Source organism: Bufo gargarizans, chromosome 6 (genome assembly GCF_014858855.1).
Source record: "Bufo gargarizans isolate SCDJY-AF-19 chromosome 6, ASM1485885v1, whole genome shotgun sequence".
In the NCBI taxonomy this organism is placed as follows: domain Eukaryota; kingdom Metazoa; phylum Chordata; class Amphibia; order Anura; family Bufonidae; genus Bufo; species Bufo gargarizans.
The window spans coordinates 164,226,040-164,243,245 of record NC_058085.1 but is presented as its reverse complement, the minus strand read 5'-3'; the positions used below and the strand labels follow the sequence as shown (position 1 = coordinate 164,243,245).

Sequence of the window (17,206 nt, the reverse complement as noted above, 5' to 3'; positions counted from 1 at the left end):
AGTCTGCATGTCATAGCAGAGAATGAGGCTTCACGTCACCCACCACTGCAACAGTCCATTGGCATATATTTAGGCCTAGCACACAGGCAGAGCAGAGAGGTCCCGTAACAGACAATCTGGCTTCATGTCAGTGAAGAATCAGTCTGCATGTCATAGCAGAGAATCAGGCTTCACGTCAGCCACCACTGCAACAGTCCATTGTCATAAATTTAGGCCCAGCACCCAGGCAGAGGAGAGAGGTCCCGTAACAGACAATCTGGCTTCATGTCAGCAGAGAATTAGTCTGCATGTCATAGCAGAGAATCAGGCTTCATGTCAGCCACCACTGCAACAGTCCATTGGCATATATTTAGGCCTAGCACACAGGCAGAGGAGAGGTTCATTCAACTTTGGGTAGCCTCGCAATATAATGGTAAAATGAAAATAAAAATAGGATTGAATGAGGAAGTGCCCTGGAGTCCAATAATATATGGTTATGGGGAGGTAGTTAATGTCTAATCTGGACAAGGGACGGACAGGTCCTGTGGGATCCATGCCTGGTTCATTTTTATGAACGTCAGCTTGTCCACATTGGCTGTAGACAGGCGGCTGCGTTTGTCTGTAATGACGCCCCCTGCCGTGCTGAATACACGTTCAGACAAAACGCTGGCTGCCGGGCAGGCCAGCACCTCCAAGGCATAAAAGGCTAGCTCTGGCCACGTGGACAATTTAGAGACCCAGAAGTTGAATGGGGCCGAACCATCAGTCAGTACGTGGAGGGGTGTGCACACGTACTGTTCCACCATGTTAGTGAAATGTTGCCTCCTGCTAACACGTTGCGTATCAGGTGGTGGTGCAGTTAGCTGTGGCGTGTTGACAAAAGTTTTCCACATCTCTGCCATGCTAACCCTGCCCTCAGAGGAGCTGGCCGTGACACAGCTGCCTTGGCGACCTCTTGCTCCTCCTCTGCCTTGGCCTTGGGCTTCCACTTGTTCCCCTGTGACATTTGGGAATGCTCTCAGTAGCGCGTCTACCAACGTGCGCTTGTACTCGCGCATCTTCCTATCACGCTCCAGTGCAGGAAGTAAGGTGGGCACATTGTCTTTGTAGCGTGGATCCAGCAGGGTGGCAACCCAGTAGTCCGCACAGGTTAAAATGTGGGCAACTCTGCTGTCGTTGCGCAGGCACTGCAGCATGTAGTCGCTCATGTGTGCCAGGCTGCCCAGGGGTAAGGACAAGCTGTCCTCTGTGGGAGGCGTATCGTCATCGTCCTGCCTTTCCCCCCAGCCACGCACCAGTGATGGACCCGAGCTGCGTTGGGTGCCACCCCGCTGTGACCATGCTTCATCCTCATCCTCCTCCACCTCCTCCTCATCCTCGTCCTCCTCGTCCTCCAGTAGTGGGCCCTGGCTGGCCACATTTGTACCTGGCCTCTGCTGTTGCCAAAAACCTCCCTCTGAGTCACTTCGAAGAGACTGGCCTGAAAGTGCTAAAAATGACCCCTCTTCCTCCTCCTCCTCCTCCTCCTCCTCCTGGGCCACCTCCTCTTCCATCATCGCCCTAAGTGTTTTCTCAAGGAGACATAGAAGTGGTATTGTAACGCTGATAACGGTGTCATCGCCACTGGCCATGTTGGTGGAGTACTCGAAACAGCGCAACAGGGCACACAGGTCTCGCATGGAGGCCCAGTCATTGGTGGTGAAGTGGTGCTGTTCTGTAGTGCGACTGACCCGTGCGTGCTGCAGCTGAAACTCCACTATGGCCTGCTGCTGCTCGCACAGTCTGTCCAGCATGTGCAAGGTGGAGTTCCACCTGGTGGGCACGTCGCATATGAGGCGGTGAGCGGGAAGGCCGAAGTTACGCTGTAGCGCAGACAGGCGAGCAGCAGCAGGATGTGAACGCCGGAAGCGCGAACAGACGGCCCGCACTTTATGCAGCAGCTCTGACATGTCGGGGTAGTTGTGAATGAACTTCTGCACCACCAAATTCAGCACATGCGCCAAGCAAGGGATGTGCGTCAAATTGGCTAGTCCCAGAGCTGCAACGAGATTTCGCCCATTATCACACACCACCAGGCCGGGCTTGAGGCTCACCGGCAGCAACCACTCGTCGGTCTGTTGTTCAATACCCCGCCACAACTCCTGTGCGGTGTGGGGCCTGTCCCCCAAACATATGAGTTTCAGAATGGCCTGCTGACGTTTACCCCGGGCTGTGCTGAAGTTGGTGGTGAAGGTGTGTGGCTGACTGGATGAGCAGGTGGAAGAAGAGGAGGAGGAAGCCGAGAAGGAGGAGGTGGCAACAGGAGGCAAAGAATGTTGCCCTGCGATCCTTGGCGGCGGAAGGACGTGCGCCAAACAGCTCTCCGCCTGGGGCCCAGCTGCCACTACATTTACCCAGTGTGCAGTTAGGGAGATATAGCGTCCCTGGCCGTGCTTACTGGTCCACGTATCTGTGGTTAGGTGGACCTTGCTACAGATGGCGTTGCGCAGTGCACACTTGATTTTATCGGATACTTGGTTGTGCAGGGAAGGCACGGCTCTCTTGGAGAAGTAGTGCCGGCTGGGAACAACATACTGTGGGACAGCAAGCGACATGAGCTGTTTGAAGCTGTCTGTGTCCACCAGCCTAAATGACAGCATTTCATAGGCCAGTAGTTTAGAAATGCTGGCATTCAGGGCCAGGGATCGAGGGTGGCTAGGTGGGAATTTACGCTTTCTATCAAATGTTTGTGAGATGGAGAGCTGAACGCTGGCGTGTGACATGGTTGAGACGCTTGGTGACGGAGGTGGTGGTGGTGGTGTTGGTGGTACATCCCCTGTTTGCTGGGCGGCAGGTGCCAACGTTCCTCCAGAGGCGGAGGAAGAGGCCGAGGCGGCAGCAGCAGAATAGGCCGAGGCGGCAGCAGCAGAAGAGGTAGCAGGGGGAGCCTGAGTGACTTCCTTGGTTTTAAGGTGTTTACTCCACTGCAGTTCATGCTTTGCATGCAGGTGCCTGGTCATGCAGGTTGTGCTCAGGTTCAGAACGTTAATGCCTCGCTTCAGGCTCTGATGGCACAGCGTGCAAACCACTCGGGTCTTGTCGTCAGCACATTGTTTGAAGAAGTGCCATGCCAGGGAACTCCTTGAAGCTGCCTTTGGGGTGCTCGGTCCCAGATGGCGGCGGTCAGTAGCAGGCGGAGTCTCTTGGCGGCGGGTGTTCTGCTTTTGCCCACTGCTCCCTCTTTTGCTACGCTGTTGGCTCGGTCTCACCACTGCCTCTTCCTCCGAACTGTGAAAGTCAGTGGCACGACCTTCATTCCATGTGGGGTCTAGGACCTCATCGTCCCCTGCATCGTCTTCCACCCAGTCTTGATCCCTGACCTCCTGTTCAGTCTGCACACTGCAGAAAGACGCAGCAGTTGGCACCTGTGTTTCGTCATCATCAGAGACATGCTGAGGTGGTATTCCCATGTCCTCATCATCAGGAAACATAAGTGGTTGTGCGTCAGTGCATTCTATGTCTTTCACCGCTGGGGAAGGGCTAGGTGGATGCCCTTGGGAAACCCTGCCAGCGGAGTCTTCAAACAGCATAAGAGACTGCTGCATAACTTGAGGCTGAGACAGTTTCCCTGGTATGCATGGGGGTGATGTGACAGACTGATGGGGTTGGTTTTCAGGCGCCATCTGTGCGCTTTCTGCAGAAGACTGGGTGGGAGATAATGTGAACGTGCTGGATCCACTGTCGGCCACCCAATTGACTAATGCCTGTACCTGCTCAGGCCTTACCATCCTTAGAACGGCATTGGGCCCCACCATATATCGCTGTAAATTCTGGCGGCTACTGGGACCTGAGGTAGTTGGTACACTAGGACGTGTGGATGTGGCAGAACGGCCACGTCCTCTCCCAGCACCAGAGGGTCCACTAACACCACCACGACCATGTCCACGTCCGCGTCCCTTACTAGATGTTTTTCTCATTGTTATGGTTCACCACAACAACAAATATATTATTTGGCCCAATGTATTGTATTCAAATTCAGCGGGATATAAATTTGAGGCCTAGTATTTAGGCGCTGGGTGACCGGTATGGATTTAGTGACAGAATTAGACTTGGAAATGCACAGAAGCGTGTGTGTGTGAAGTTATTCTGAATGACCCAATGTGCACCTTGAATATTATATACCCTTTTAGGGATAGATTTCAAATAGCTCTGATATAGCAGAAACCACTAAATTATGAAATTGTTAAATTGGGAATTGTATTTAAACCCAGAACAAAAAATGTGCTTTGACGGACACTAAATAACTTTCCCAGCCACAACAGGACAGCGTTAACGAGAGATTTAGCAGGATATAAATTTGAGGCCTAGTATTTAGGCGCTGGGTGACAGGTATGGGTTTAGTGACAGAATTAGACTTGGAAATACACAGTAGCGGGTGTGTGTGAAGTTATTCTGAATGACCCAATGTGCACCTTGAATATTATATACCCTTTTAGGGATAGATTTCAAATAGCTCTGATATAGCAGAAACCACTAAATTATGAAATTGTTAAATTGGGAATTGTATTTAAACCCAGAACAAAAAATGTGCTTTGACGGACACTAAATAACTTTCCCAGCCACAACAGGACAGCGTTAACGAGAGATTTAGCAGGATATAAATTTGAGGCCTAGTATTTAGGCGCTGGGTGACAGGTATGGGTTTAGTGACAGAATTAGACTTAGAAATACACAGTAGCGGGTGTGTGTGAAGTTATTCTGAATGACCCAATGTGCACCTTGAATATTATATACCCTTTTAGGGATAGATTTCAAATAGCTCTGATATAGCAGAAACCACTAAATTATGAAATTGCTAAATTGGGAATTGTACTTCAACCCAGAACAAAAAATGTGCTTTGACGGACACTAAATAACTTTCCCAGCCACAACAGGACAGCGGTAACGAGAGATACAAAGCGGGATATAAATTTGAGGCCTAGTATTTAGGCGCTGGGTGACCGGTATGGATTTAGTGACAGAATTAGACTGGGATATGGCCAAAAAATAACCACACTATTGCTGGTTAAATGCACTTGGTGACGGGCGCAGCTTGCCCCTGATTTAGTATATGGCCAAAAAATGAACAGACTATTGCTGGTTAAATGCACTTGGTGTCACAGCTTGACGCACCACACTACTGAGGGTTAAATGCACTTGGTGACGGGCGCAGCTTGCCCCTGATGTAGTATATGGCCAAAAAATGAACAGACTATTGCTGGTTAAATGCACTTGGTGTGACAGCTTCACCCTGATGTAGGCTTTAGCCAAAAAACAACCACACCATTGAGGGTTAAATGCACTTGGTGACAGGCGCAGCTTGCCCCTGATTTAGTATATGGCCAAAAAAATGAACAGACTATTGCTGGTTAAATGCACTTGGTGTGACAGCTTCACCCTGATGTAGGCTTTAGCCAAAAAACAACCACACCATTGAGGGTTAAATGCACTTGGTCGCAGCTTGGATGCACTTGGTCGCAGCACCGCACAAGACACAAAATGGCCGCCGATCACCCCAGAAAAAAGTGACTGACAAACGGTCTGGGCAGCCTAAAAACAGTGAGTGAGCATTTGAATTTCAGCAGCTCAATGATGCACAGCTGCAGATCGATCGATTAATCAAGTGAAGTCCTTTGGAGGAGTTAATCTGCCTAATCTCGCCCTACTGTCGCATCCGCAACCTCTCCCTACGCTAATCAGAGCAGAGTGACGGGCGGCGCTATGTGACTCCAGCTTAAATAGAGGCTGGGTCACATGGTGCTCTGGCCAATCACAGCCATGCCAATAGTAGGCATGGCTGTGACGGCCTCTTGGGGCAAGTAGTATGACGCTTGTTGATTGGCTGCTTTGCAGCCTTTCAAAAAGCGCCAAGAAAGCGTCACAAAAGCGCCAAGAAAGCGACGAACACCGAACCCGAACCCGGACTTTTACGAAAATGTCCGGGTTCGGGTCCGTGTCACGGACACCCCAAAATTCGGTACGAACCCGAACTATACAGTTCGAGTTCGCTCATCCCTACTAGCCACCCAACCAGGGGCTGTTGTTTCTATCCCTTATTCAATGATATCAATCTACTACTATATTTTATGCCATCATGAAACATTCTTTTTTTTTTTTTTTTACACTTTATTTTTACCCAGTATACGCCCCTTTTGTATATTTTTATATATATTTTTTTATATATACTATTACCGATAAACGTATATTTTTTTATATACATATCTGTGTCGTGCCAGTTGATGAGTGCATGACTAATACTATTTCTACTATGTATTTTTCACTTATATGACCGGGAGGAGTCATACTAGTCAGAGCACCAACCTATAGCGATAGGGGAGGAGAGCCGCCAAATACTACATATCTTCCTAATTATCATTTGCTCTCAAAAGGAAATCAGTTTTCCAATTTCACTTAAAATGAGTAGTTTTCATTCATAGCTTGATATATATATAACTAATGTTCATCATGTATCAGTATTACTGGACAAGCAGTTCTATGAACTTATATGCCATGTAGGAGCACTATTAGTATTGAGTGACTTTGTGCTATTAGAGCCTTGGCTGCCTAGGATCCTGTTTAATATTCCCTTTTAGACGGTGCAGCGCTGTGTGACTCTTTATATGTATAAATACGTTTCCATGACAAAATAATGTGAGGTCATGTATTTTTTCTAACACATAAGGAGGGATTTGGAAAAAGCACTGATTTTTATTGTTACTGTAATAACTGTAATAACTCACAATTTTATGAACTCTTCTAGCCTGTTCCACATAGATGGAAAATAATGTAGCTATTATAGATGGGTCTGATGAGTGCATTCTGTCTAAGTTGGCATTCACAGGCTGGTTGTATGTAAAGAAAAAAAAAAATCTTTATAGTCCTAAAGCTCAAACTTATCCTGATTCCATGACAACCTGATTGGTTTCTCTGTAAGGGTATATTCACAAATAGCAGATTTCCCTTACGCCCATGACAGCACCCTTGAGAGACTGCCTCCATCCAGGACAGGAAACAGGAACTTTTGTGGAGAGCACTTATGGAGGGATTCCTCCCCTATACCACCAGTTTTCTGTTTCCTGTCCTATGGATAGGACGTTTTGTGGAGAGCTGGATTAGGCTGCAGGAGCCCTGCAGGCAATTTATTATGGGGGTTACCTGTTGCGGCATAAGTCTCCTCTAGGAGCCACCTACTAAGCCTGGGATTCATCCTTCTGGGTCCTGGATAGTTTATCAGGCTGGTGTTCCTGTGCAGTCCCAGCATAACCGAGAGGGGGTTCTGACACACCAGATCCTCCTGGCGGTGTTCAGAAGGTCTGGGGCCTCTACTTTGCCTTCCTCCCTGTCTCAAAGCTTACAGAGGCAGGGCGGCGGGGTTTGAGTTATTTGCGTGCCCTGTGCGCAAACCGGAAGTTGTAAGATGCAACTTCCGGTACTTGGAACGCACTTGGAGTGTGTTCCGGAAGTAGGAGAAGGAAGCTCCTACTGAGGCCGCATGGGTGCACCGGCAGGACCTGACCCTTTGGCATTTAAACCTTTCAGCGCCCAGTCAGAAGGAGCCCAGCCAGCCTATGAGCTTCAGTGGATCTCTAATGGAAAACTCTCGATCTTTGTCCACTATCATGGATGATGAGAGTACCCAGCGTGCTGATATCCGGGAGAGTCATAATGCCAGACCGGTATTCCAGGTGGGGTAAAGGGGTCAATCCCCAACTTTTATTTTTCCTCTATCAGATCTAGAATATCAAAGAGGGCTGCAGGAAATCTACCACTAAATCCAAAGGGAGGGAATGAGCTGTGTGCAAGAAAAAGCTTGCCCCTTCTTGGTCTAAGTTAACAAAGTGGCAGAAGAGGAATCTAAAAGAGATCTTTACTTCAAAGTATCAAAGATATTGTTAAATCTGAAGTTTTGGATTCAATGAAAATGTTTAAGAAATGCATCGCTTCCTCGGCCTCGGGCAAACAGAGTCACGCTAGTACAATATCCGATTCGGACTCTTCAGATGAGAATGAGCAGGGAGAAATCCTAGAAAATTCAAGCTCATCTTCAGATGAAGAAACCATGAGCAGACCTCTATTTTCCCCTGAGGATACGGAATCCCTACTGAAAGCTAATAGAGCTACTATAAAAGTTGATGTTCCTAGGGAACCAAAGTGTGTCCAGGACATAATGTTTGGTGACCTGGGGCACAAAAGGTCAAAAGTTTTTCCTTTAAATGAAAACATAAAATGTTTAATTCAAAGAGAATGGAATAAGCCTGATAAGAAATTTAAACCAAATATTGCTACTACCTCTACTGCAAGGTCGTTAAAATTATGGCTACAGGAGCTGGAGTCCCATATCCCAGATAAAACCCCTAGGGACCAATTACTAGAAGTATTTCTTACCATCCTTAAAGCAGTGGACTTTATTTCCGATGCTTCTGCAGATGACTTAAAGTTAAGTGCCAGGTCAGCTGCTCTATCCAATTCAGCGAGAAGAGCTATAAACTTTGCTCTATCCCATGCCAGGCAGATTATCTCTTTGGTCCTGTTTTGGATGACCTTTTAGAAAAGGCTTCTGATAACAAAAAGCGTTTTCCTGTTTCTAGACCTTCAAAAAACAACAGTTTTTTCGCAGGAACAAAAAAACTAACACAGACAGAAGGAAGAATTTTCGACAAGAAAACAAAAATAGAAAAAAATAAGAAATTCCTCTTCAACACTCAGTGTGCTTCTACGTCCAAGGACAGTCAGCAATGACGGTTTCCGTCCAGTGGGGGGAAGACTTTCTCTATTTTTTCGGGCATGGGAAGAGATCTCGTTAAGCCCGTGGATATTAGGCATCATAAAAGAAGGGTTCCGTCTAGAGTTTGCCTCCCCCCCACCGGAAAGATAAAAAATATAGTTCAAAATTCCACAAGAAACCTGGCTGTAAGACAAGAAATATTTTCTCTAATAGAAAAAAGGGTCATGGTTCCTGTTGCAGACTCGGAAAAGGGCAGGGTTTTTTATTCATCCCTTTTTCTGGTACCCAAACCGGACCAGTCATTCAGGATGATCAGAAATCTGAGGGACTTAAATCTTTTTCTGAAATACAAAAAATTCTAAATGGAATCTGTACATTCCACAATAAAGCATCTCTACAAAGACTGCGTCATGGCCACCATAGATATAAAAGACGCTTACTATCACAAAGAAATATCTGAGTGGCAGTATCCATGGAAGGTCAAATTCATCACTTCCAATACAAAGCGCTTCTGTTTGTAATATCCCAGGCCTCCAGACTATTTACAAAAGTAATGGCAGAGGTTATAAGAGAGAGATTCTGGTTATCCCTTATTTGGACTACCTCCTGGTGGTGGCAGATTCTGGAGATCTTCTAACCTCTCATCTTCTGGAAGTAATAGAAATCTTGACAAAACTAGGGAAGTCAAATCTGATACCTTCCCAAAGATGTGTGTTTCAATGAACCAGTGTTGTTTTCTTCCTCAACACAAAGTATCCTAAATAAGAGAAGACGTGTGGTTCCTTGTAACCTCAAAGAATCGAACCATCAGACATAGGATGACAGTATTGGGCAGAATGACCTCCAAAATACCTGTGGTCAATTGGGCCCTTTTTTACTCCAGGTCTCTTCAGTGGCAGGGATCTCTATCCCCATTCGACACCCCACTTTCCCTGACCCCTCAGGTGATTCAATTTCTAACATGGTGGCTAGAATATGAAAATCTGTCTCAGGGTCTACATTGGGATCCCCAGGAGCAGATATCCATTACTACGGATACCAGTCCGTCTGGGTTAGGTGCTTAATGTCAGGGGGAGGTTCGTAAGGGGGTATGGAGCTCGATAGAGAGTCAGGACTCCCAGAATATGAGGGAACTCAGAGCAGTCCTATTAGCGCTAAGAGAATTCCTACCCAAAACACAAGGGAAAGGAATAAAACTATTTTCAGACAACGCCACGATCATTTCTTATTTAAACAGGCAAGGAGGAACCAACTCAAAAAACCTTATGTCCTTAACCGCAGACATTTTCTCCCTGGTCATTCCTTACATTCCCTTTATCAAAGCTGTACATTTAAAGGGAGTAGAGAACAAGGTGGCAGACATTTCTAAGCAGAAACCAGGTAGATCAAGGAGAATGGTGCTTAAACCAACAAGTCTTCAGCCAGATAATTCAACTTTGGCGTCCTCCTTAAATAGACCTCTTTGCGACCAGACAGAACAAAAAAATGCAACCTATTATTTTTCCTAAATCCGGAAGATTCCCCGACAGGGATAGATTCGTTCTCCCTTCTGTGGCTGAATCAGCTTCTGTACGCCTTTCCTCCTCTAAGACTTCTTCCGAGAGTATTACAGAAGTTGAGGAAGGAACGGACGAGGCCTATTCTAATCACCCCCTTTTGGCCAAGTAGGACTTGGTTCACTTGGTTGAGTAAACTTTCCCTGACAGATCCCTGGATTCTTCCGGACAGGTTGGATCTGTTGTTTCAAAGTTCTGTCTTTCATCCAGAAGTGAGAAGCCTTCATCTAACAACATGGTATTTGAGGGGTAAATCTAAGAACATAGGGGCCTGTCTAAGGAAGTTATATCTACTCTTTTATCATGCAGGAAATAAGTAACCTCTATCATTTATCTCAGAATATGGAAGACTTTCCTAAACTTCTGTAAAATCCCAGTGGAACCCTTGAGTTCTCCTCCCATGCCAAAAATTTGATTTTTTTTTTGCAAAAAGGTCTGGATAAAAGCCTAAGACCAAATACTCTTAAGGTACAGGTCTCTGCCCTTAGTGCCTACTTTGATTCTCCTATTGCCAATAATCCATGGATAAGGAGATTCTTTAGAGCAATTAGTAGGATTAAGCCTGTGATCAGATGCTCAGTTCCCCCCTGGGACCTTAATCTAGTTTTATATAGATTGATAGAGCCTTCTTTTGAGCCTTTGCAGGATTTATCTGTCAGCCTTCTCAGCCGCTCCCCCTTATACTAACCTCCTGGAAGACAGAGTGCTCATTAAGCCAGATCCCTCCTTTTTACCTAAAGTGGTCTCCATGTTTCATAGGACCCAATATATTATTCTTCCATCTTTGTGTCAGGACCCAAAGAATGAGAAAGAGAGGAGGCTCCATTGTTTAGATGTCAAAAGATGCCTATCAGAATATTTGAGAGTCACTAATCAATGGAGAAAATCCTCTAGGCCAGGCATGCTCAACCTGCGGCCCTCCGGCTGTTATAAAACTACAACTCCCACAATACCCTGCTGTAAGCTGATAGCTGTAGGCTGTTTGGGCATGCTGGGAGTTGTAGTTTTGCAACAGCTGGAGGGCCGCAGGTTGAGCATGCCTGCTCTAGGCTTAAACATTACGATGGCTTAATGCTGCCCATAGTCATTTGAAGGAACCATGAGAGTCATCAAGGAGACATCTGATGCTGCCATATCAATGCATTTCTTTAACAGGAATATAAGCAAATATAATTGTTCCATAAATTGCTAATAAGCAGCATCTCACTCTGGCAGACCTGGTCCATCATTTGAATGGTCATATGTAATACTACATTTTCCACCATATGGATATCAGCCAGTGGCAATTTCCATAGGCAAAACCAGCTCTTTGTCAGGTGTCTTGTGGAGGTGTTACTTTAAAGGGATTGTCTGTGATGAGACAGTCTCATCTGCCAGCTATCTCTGGCAGTACCATAGAGAATAAATGGAGCGGCAGTGGGAGTCCCAGTGGTTGGACCCTCACCGATCAGTTAGTTATCCCTTATTTGAATATTTACCATAAGTGAAATATATTTATATTTTAATAGTTTAGGCATTTTGGGACGTGGTGATGCCTATGATCTTATTTTTTTATTTTTTATTTTTATTTTTATTTTTAATATAGGGAAAGTAGGTGATTTGAATTATATTTTTAAAAACCATATTTCACTTTTTTAAGCCCTCCTTAGGGAACTTGAAAATGTGATCTTCTGATCTCTTCTACCATATACTGCAATGAATTATCATTGTAGTCTAAGGGTTCCATAGGAACATAGCTGTTGCAGGCTGTGGATCGTTAAGAGGGACCAAGCCTGCCACAGCAACCAATCAGCTCCCTCGATCTTAGTGCAAGAGAGTCATTTGGGCCCTGGAAGCACACGTTCCTGGCATTTAACCGCTCAAATGCCATGGTCACAATGGATCACGGCATCTGAGCGGTTAAATTCCTTGAAATATCCGTAAAACAGCAGAAAGCGATGGCCATGTCGCCCACTCAGCTTCTGAGTGGACACCACATTTAAAGGGAACCTGTCACCGGAATTTTGTGTATAGAGCTGAGGACATGGGTTGCTAGATGGCATCTAGCACATCCGCAATACCCAGTCCCCATAGCTCTGTGTGCTTTTATTGTGTAAACAAACCGATTTGATACATATGCAAATTAACCTGAGATGAGTCCTGTACATGAGATGAGTCAGGGACAGGACTCATCTCAGGTTAATTTGCATATGTATTAAATCAGTTTTTTTTTACACAATAAAAGCACACAGAGCTATGGGGACTGGGTATTGCAGATGTGCTAGGGGTGATCTAGCAGCCCATGTCCTCAGCTCTATACCCCAAATCCAGATGACAGGTTCCCTTTAAACCCTGGACTTCTGCTTTACATCGGTCATCCTTAAGGGGTTAATGGTGAATATAAGCTTCTACATCTATTACCACCACATTACATTTTATTTATATGGCTTCAAGAAAAAGGAAATGCAAGTAACTGGAGAGCGTTCAAATCCGATACATTCAACACCTGTATACACATCTGGACACTAATAACATATTTCACTTATCTTTTTTGTGACTTTGCCAAAACTTTGTTTTAGATGAAAACACGGAATAAGTTATGGTAAACTATAAATCATACTGTAGAAATAATCTACTAATTAGCTGGACATTCTTTGTCCGGTGGCCAAATTTCTATTTTTTCTACATTAGGGCTTTGTACCATTCCTAGAGCCCACGTTGGCAGAAATCATAACTGAGTCTTTCAGCTCCCAAATACCTTTCTTTTGAAAATCCATGGTTCAATTCATAAGAAAGGTTTCTTTTTTATTTTATGCAAATTAGGATGCCAGTGCATGGGGGGGGGGGCTGCATCTGATGCACCATTGCTTAACCAGTTTCACCAGTGCCTCACCCTCCTGGCTGATTGACAGTGCAGGTTTCCCCTGTATTATCGCTATCTCGTGCCTGCATCAATCAGTCTAAGTTTAGTGATGCACACGGATTTTCAGAAGAGAGCTATGCTTATGATTTGGTGCATGTACCCTACAATAGTTAATTCACACCCCCCATTCACAGCGCTGGCCACTTGGCCATTTCCATAATTCCACCTCCCGTGGCTGACAATTAGGGCTCATGCACATGAATGTATTTTCTTTCCGTGTCCGTTCCGTTTTTTCTGTGGACCGCATGTGGAACCATTTATTTTAATGGGTCCGCAAAAAAAACTGAAGTTATTCCGTGTGCATTTCGTTTCGGTGTATCTGTATTTCTGTTCTGCAAAATTGACTTACTTACGGACAAGAATAGGACTGTTCTATTAGGGGCCAACTGTTCCGTTTTACTAAATACGGAATGAACACGGACGTCATCCGTATTTGTTGCAGATACGTTTTTTGCAGGCCGCAAAATACATACAGTCATGTGCATGAGCCCTTACTGTGACCGAGATGGAAAAACCCTTTTAAATCTCTTATCATTCTATGCTTAGGAGTCCAATGGATGGAGTTATCTGTGATTAACAGCTATCTCTTTAGGCATAGTCATACAGAGATTTTTAGTCACTGAGTAGGCCCGCCCACTGGACTCTTAAGGGATTTAAATGAATAAAATGCAAGTTATCCAGTCCCATGAGTCTTTATATCAATCTGCTTAGTTCATCCAGTTATACAGTATGAGGCCTACAACTTGGACTGCATTTTCAGTGTGAAGTTTTGGCTTTAAACTTGTCTTGTCTAGGAAGCACTCAGAGAAAGAGGTAGTGGCTTCTGGACAGCAGCCCTTTTGTCCTGTCTTTAATTTTAGCTTTAACACTACTGGTTGATTAGTTGACATAGATGATCTGATTTTTCATGACTGTCCTTTAGGCACTTTTAGGGTATGGCCACATAGTCAGGTTTTCTGATCCAGTTTGGAAGTGAATTAAAAATAAAAACAGGAGAGGTAGCATCTTTCCTAAATACTTTCTCTCCTGTTATGATCATTGATCAACTCCTGATTTGGCTTCCATACCTGCATGCAGAAACCTGAAAGTGTGGCCATACACTGGCCAAATATCGGGAATGAAGGTCCACACAAATGATCCTTCCAGATGATTGGCCCATGTAAAGATGTTGCCAATCACCCAATAAATGAAAAAATTCATTGTTTCTGAGCAGCAGATCTCCCTGTGTAAACCCAAGCCATTGTGCCTCCGAGCACAGCACGGTGGCTGAGTGGTTAGCACTGGTGCCTTCCAGTGCTGGGATCCTAGGTCCAAATCTGATAAAGAGCTACATCTGCATGGAGTTTGTATGTTCTCACCATGTTTGGGTGGGTGTTCTCAGGTTTCCTCCCACACTCCAAAGACATACTGATAGAAATTTTAGATTGTGAGTAGTAATGAGCGAACATGTGTTTTCAAGTTCAGCGTACAGGTTCGGGTTATCTAAGAATTACGTTATGGATTCTGCTACCACGGACCATAACAGAATTCTATGACGGCATACACCGGCATAAGCCTATAAGAGGCATTCCGTCATAATAGAAGTCTATCTCCAGCATGGACTTCTATTATGACGGAATGCAATACGGAATACCTCTTATAGACTTCCGTGGTGCATGCCGTCAGAGAATTCCGTTATGGTCCGTGGCAAGGGAATCAATAATGGGATTCTTTGATAACACGAACGCGGAACTTGAAAACACAAGTTCATTCATCACTTATTGTGAGCTTTATGGGGCGTGAGTGATCACTATATATATCAGGCGCTGTGGAATATGTTGGCGCTTTATCAATACGTAATGAATACATACTCATGAAATACATTAGGATGCCCCATTTGCATTAACTCCCAATCTCCAATTAAGTTTTAATCTGCCTGTCCCAACTGTCCGGCTGCTGGGTTTTATTTGCACTTAAACGAGCCCTATATGACTTTTCTGTCTGCTCCCAGAATTATCTGAAGTGGAGGAATCACCTGCTGGGTGACGGCACAGAAGGAGGTCTTTAATGTCAATTAGGAATGGGTAGGTCATGAGGTCATAGTGCTAATCTCATTTTCCTGTAACTTTTTCAGGTACTTTTTGAAGTAGAATGGTTGGTGGACAATAGAGAAGGAGTTGAACCCAAGTTCTAAATGCAAATGTCACTATAGTGTGCTAACTAAATGCACTCATTCATACTCAACAAAGTATCACATTCGCCATTGAATAAAAGAAATAAGTAGAAAGAAAGCAGATCTACAGTCCTAGGGGTTACAATATTGTATTCATATGACTTCTACAGGCTTTGAGTTGTCTTCCTTCCTCTAGCTTCCTTGGCTTATTCACTTGCAAGACAGACAAGCTTACCCAGTACTGAAGTGAACACAAGCACATGAGATTTACCCTTAAACAAAATTGAGATGGTCTTACCTTGGTAAAATGCCAGGGACAGGCAGAGCATGCTCCAACATTTCCATAAACTGCAGGAGGGCTGATGAGACATCCTGGAGAAAGCCACCCTTGCCAAAATTGCAAGGTTTTTCATGCTTGTTCCACCATTTGAAATGAAGTGACACGCAGCATTGGGGAGAGTCAGTGTTGATCAACACAGGAAATTTCATAGCTTGTTCTACAGCATCCAGAAAATCACACAGGGCACTGCCCTCTAGAGGCCAAAGCTGAAAAGGACAGTCTAGTGCATGTACATTCTGAATAACAGGTTCTTCTCTGTACATAACAGCTAGCAAGTGGTTAACCTTAACTCAGTAAACTGCACATGATTATTACATTGATTTAACCTGAGATACCAGCAGTTAGATGTTGCAAAAGTCATCCATAGCAGATCCAAAAAGAAAGCCACCTTTGAAAAATAAAATGCCTGAAAAGGGCAGGTTCTCGAGGTGGCACTGCTGCCCGATAGCGCAGGGTTATTTGCTGCTTGGAGCCTTTGCGTTGCAAACGTTAAAAGCCACAGATAAAACCCGCCGCATGAACTGACAGGCTTCAGACTGAAAACCCGCAATGCTACTCTGTTTACGCTGCAGGTTTCTCCAACAACGTCTTAAAATCTCATCCACTTTGCTGCTACTGTCCACCGCAGTGACTCTTCTACTGTCCATCCGCAGTGTTTGCGCCATGTGTGGGTGTGCCCAAATGGATACGCCAGGGCAGGTTTACTAAGGCCTCATGCACACGGCCGTGCCTTTTTTTTGCGGTCTGCAATCCGCGGATCCGCAAAAAATGGCAGCCGTGCCGTGTTGCCTTCCGCAATTTGTGGAACGGAACGGGCGCCGGCAATATAAATGCCTATTCTTTTCCGCAAAGCACGGATAAGAATAGGACACGTTATATTTTTTTAACGGAGCCAGACAGCACACGGAGTGCTGTCCGCATCTTTTGCGGCCCCATTGAAGTGAATGGATCCGCATCCGAGCCACCAAAATGGCGGCTCGGATGTGAACCCAAACAACGGCCGTGTGCATGCGGCCTAATCCTGTTTCACTAGTTAACATTGGGCAATTTTTTTCTTTTCCCATTTTAACTTTTTTTATTATTATTTTTTTCAGTTATTCAATGAATTGTTGCATGGGACTTTCTTTTTTTAGTATGTTTTATTTTTATTTTTGTAAAGCAGATCTACAGTCCTAGTGGTTACAATCTCATATTTACGTGACTTCTACACACTTTGTGGTGTCCTACTTCCTCCAGCTTAATTGTTTTACTCATTTGCAAAACAGAAAGATTTTTATTTTTTTGGTACATCTGGGAAAATTTAAAAAATTTTATTTATTTTTTTAAAGAAACAAGATAATTTTTTTCTGGGAAAAAAAGCAGATCTATAGTCCTAGTGGTTACAATATTATATTCATGTGACTACCACTTTAAGGTGTCCAGCTTCCATGTCGCAGGCTGCATTCACACGACCGTGGGGCGGCCATGCCTGCGTTGTAGACTGCAAACCACATAGCCGCAAAACACGGCCACTGGCTGTGTATACTACATATCG

General features: G+C 44.9%; 2 protein-coding genes across 2 annotated transcripts in view; one reads left to right on the top strand and one right to left on the bottom strand.

Annotated features, from left to right (window-relative positions):
* VSIR (V-set immunoregulatory receptor) overlaps positions 1–15,798 on the bottom strand; it is a 75,326-nt gene extending 59,528 nt beyond the window's left edge. The window contains exon 1 of the mRNA XM_044300082.1: positions 15,631–15,798. Coding sequence (XP_044156017.1) covers positions 15,631–15,745 — 115 coding nt within the window. The 5' untranslated portion in view covers positions 15,746–15,798. The remainder of the gene's footprint in view (positions 1–15,630) is intronic.
* CDH23 (cadherin related 23) overlaps positions 1–17,206 on the top strand; it is a 1,302,172-nt gene that overhangs the window by 1,122,289 nt on the left and 162,677 nt on the right.